Genomic DNA, 3,404 nt, shown 5'->3' with positions numbered 1-3,404 from the left:
CCCCAATTTTTTTTTTTTTTTTTTTAGAGAGAGAGAGAGAGGGATTTTTTTTTTTAATAATTTTTTTTTAGTTTTCAGTGGACACAACATCTTTATTTTTTTAAATTTTTATGTGGTGCTGGGGATCTAACTCAGCGCCTCACGCATGCCAGGTGAGCACAGTACTGCTTGAGCCACATCCCCAGCCCCCACCATTTTTTTTTGTTTTTTTAAGTTTTTAATTTTTTTTTTTTTATGTGGTGTGAGGCTCAAACCCAGTGCCTCACACTTGCTAGACAAGCACTCCACAACTGAGCCACATTCCCCAGCCCTTTTATTTTTTAATATTTGTATTTTTTTAGTTTTAGGTGGAAATATTATTTTGTTTTTATGTGATGCTGAGGATTGTACCCAGTGCCCCATGCATGCTAGGTGAGTGCTCTTCCACTGAGCCCCAGCCCGAGCCCTCCCAGCCCTTTTTGTATTTTCTTTAGAAGCAGATTCTCCATGAGTTGCTTAGGCCTCAGCTTTTGCTGATGCTGGCTTTGAACTCACATCCTCCTGTGTCAGTCTCCTGAGTTGCTATGACTATGGTTACAAGATCTTATTACAATAACAGACAAGTGATGAAAATAAATTGTCAATTAGTGTCCTTTATGTACAAATCATCAAGGGATAGGGATGTAGAAGGTCGAAGGTATACATAAAGACATCATGAAAATTTGTTGCCAGTACTACTAAAGAATTTATGAATGTTGGACTAATCATAGAGACACTTGCCTTGCTTGGGAACTAGGCCTTCACAAACATGTAATTACTACAAGGCCCTGGGTTTGATCCTCAGCACCAAAAAAAAAAAAAAAAAAAAAAGAAAAAGAAGAAGAAGAAGAAGAAGAAATATTGAAGCAGTTCTCCCAGTACTTGCTCATTTTCAAAGTGGTAGTCATAGTAAATTTAGAGAGTGAAGTGAAAATTTTAATTCTGTAAGAGACATGCATTTTACAAAACTTTTCTTTTGACTTTCAGGGTAAAGCTCTAGTAAATTCAAAACATGAAGCTGGAGGAACAGCAAATGATGGCTTGCATTCCTTATTCATCAAAGAGGTAAAAGTCACTACACCAGAAGTGAAGAACTTAGAGACTCGAGAGGAAGAGTTTTCTGAGAGGAAGGATAAAGGAATCCCTACCTTTGAGGTGACAGGAGAAGACTCAGAGAGTGAAGAGGGCAACACCTCTTATGTGAGGGCAAAAGAGGAAGAAGGGGCCTGTGCCATGGAAGAGGAGGAGGAATGGTGGGAGGAGGAGGAGGAGTGGTGGGAGGAGGAGGAGGAGGGTGAAGATGACTCAATATTATGTGAGAAAGGGGACTCAACCTGTCGCCTTGTTCCTGCAACAAGTGTGATGGGAAAGATGGGAGCTGATGAAGAGATTATGGTGTTCAGTAAGGTACGGAATCCTGAGAATGAGGAGAAAGAGGAAGTAGGAGGTTTTTTTATGGGCAAGACTCTTCAAACACAAACATCCAAAGAGGCAGACCTAATCCAGGAAACAGAAACAAACTATAGAACAACTGTGATCGGTGTCCTCAGAGAGATGGGAGAAGAGATTGGAAAAATGAAAAAATGCCTTCCAGATATCTTGGAAACTGAGAATACAATAGATGATCTGAGGAGTAGAATAGACATCCTTGAAGAAAGACTTTGCAATCTAGATGATGAGATGAAAAAATTGTCTAAGAATACCATACAGATGGCCAAGCAGATAATTAATAAAGAAACTCTAAGGGAGAGGGAGGATCGATTCAGAAGTGCCAACATCCGTTTGATTGGAATCCCAGAAAAAGAGAGTGAAGAGAATGAAGCAGAGGACATAGTACAGGAAATAATTGAAGAAAATTTTCCAGAGCTTTGGGATTCTTGTTTGGGGATAGTGAGGGCACACCGGATCCCCAGCATGATTGACAAAAACAGACTCACTCCTAGGCACATCTTAGTGAAGTTTTTGAATTGTAGTGATAAAGAGAAAATCCTAAAGGCTTCTAGAGAGAAAAAAGAAATCACCTACAGAGGCACAAGAATCCGACTGACAGCCGACTTATCACTCGGCACCCTGGATGCAAGAAGTCAATGGAGCAATATCATAAAAGTGCTTCAGGAGAAAGGCTTTCACCCTAGAATCCTGTATCCAGCCAAATTGGCATTTGATTTCCAGGGTCAAACAAAGGTATTTTTTGATATGGAAGAATTTTGGAAGTTTATTTCTTGTGTACCAACTTTGAAAGAATTATTGGAGAAAACAACGTAGGTGGCTGCAACTTACACTCTCCTCACCCCAACAGATACAGAAAATCGACGAATACAACATGTCCAGAAGAGTGGGAGCTAACTGTTTATTTGGGGTTGAGGGGAAGGGAGTGGTATTACCCAGATGTTAGGAAGGTTAAAGGGCATACTTTAAAAATATAATGGTAGTCATTGTATTTTGCCTAGGGTGAAGATTCTGTATTACTGAACGGGGGAGGAAGGAATCTGTCCATGGAACAGATGGGGAAAGTAATAGAAATGTATAGGAGAAAGGTGGCAGGGTGTATTAGAATGAAAAATTGCAAATGCTGAATGTATGGGGAAGAATATTTCATAATTTTATCATTCTGTAGTGAATCTGCTTTTTCCATTTGAATATACTCAATTTGCTATTAAAAGTTTTACCTTTTCCAATGTACTTTGTCCTTACTGTATGTAGTTGAATAGTTTTTTAAATTTTACTGCTTAACTCCATACAGATCAACTCTCTTCCCTGTGTTTTCAATAGTTGTGCTTTTGTTGTTTGCATTACTAGTGTTTGAAGCCAGGATCTTGCCCATGTGAGAAAATCCCTCTACCATTGGAGTTGCAGCCCCACTCCTGATGCAGATCTTAGAAAATGAGAAACCACAGAGGGTTAAGGCATTTGGTCCTGGTAAACAGTTGGGAAGATGGGCCCCTTAGTCAGAGTTGCCCCATTATCTTTCCACTTTGCCTTGACAGCTTTACAGAATTCCCACACACTTTTAAAAAAACTTCTTATGGGAAGTTTTAAAAAACAAATGTCCTGCATACTACTCAGCCTGCTTCATAGTAACATCTTCAATATCGAGTGTGACATTGTTAACTAGATGATTAGGTTTCTACGGCCACTATAAGAAATTAATAAAATTGGAAATAGAAATTGACTCTTAGGTTTGAGGGCCAGAAGTGCAGCATCACTATCATGTGACTGAAATCACTATTATAGGCTTCAGGGAGAATGTGTTCTTACTCTTCCAGCTTCAGGTGACTGCTGGCATCCCTTGGCTTTTGGTCAGGTGCCAAGTTACTGCTGTTTGCCCTTGTCACCCCAAGGCTATTCTTCCCAGAGGCAGCAACTCTGTCCCTCTCATAAGGATA

The 3,404-nt window shown here is 39.8% G+C and overlaps 1 protein-coding gene across 1 annotated transcript in view; it reads left to right on the top strand.

Annotated features, from left to right (window-relative positions):
* The window catches only part of L1td1 (LINE1 type transposase domain containing 1), a 4,116-nt gene extending 1,471 nt beyond the window's left edge, over positions 1-2,645 (top strand). The window contains exon 2 of the mRNA XM_048782709.1: positions 1,006-2,645. Coding sequence (XP_048638666.1) covers positions 1,006-2,283 — 1,278 coding nt within the window. The 3' untranslated portion in view covers positions 2,284-2,645. The remainder of the gene's footprint in view (positions 1-1,005) is intronic.
* Positions 2,646-3,404: the final 759 nt, after the last annotated feature.

Source organism: Marmota marmota, unplaced genomic scaffold (genome assembly GCF_001458135.2).
Source record: "Marmota marmota marmota unplaced genomic scaffold, marMar, whole genome shotgun sequence".
In the NCBI taxonomy this organism is placed as follows: domain Eukaryota; kingdom Metazoa; phylum Chordata; class Mammalia; order Rodentia; family Sciuridae; genus Marmota; species Marmota marmota.
The sequence above is the reverse complement of the archived record's forward strand: the minus strand, read 5'-3'. Positions and strand labels throughout refer to the sequence as shown.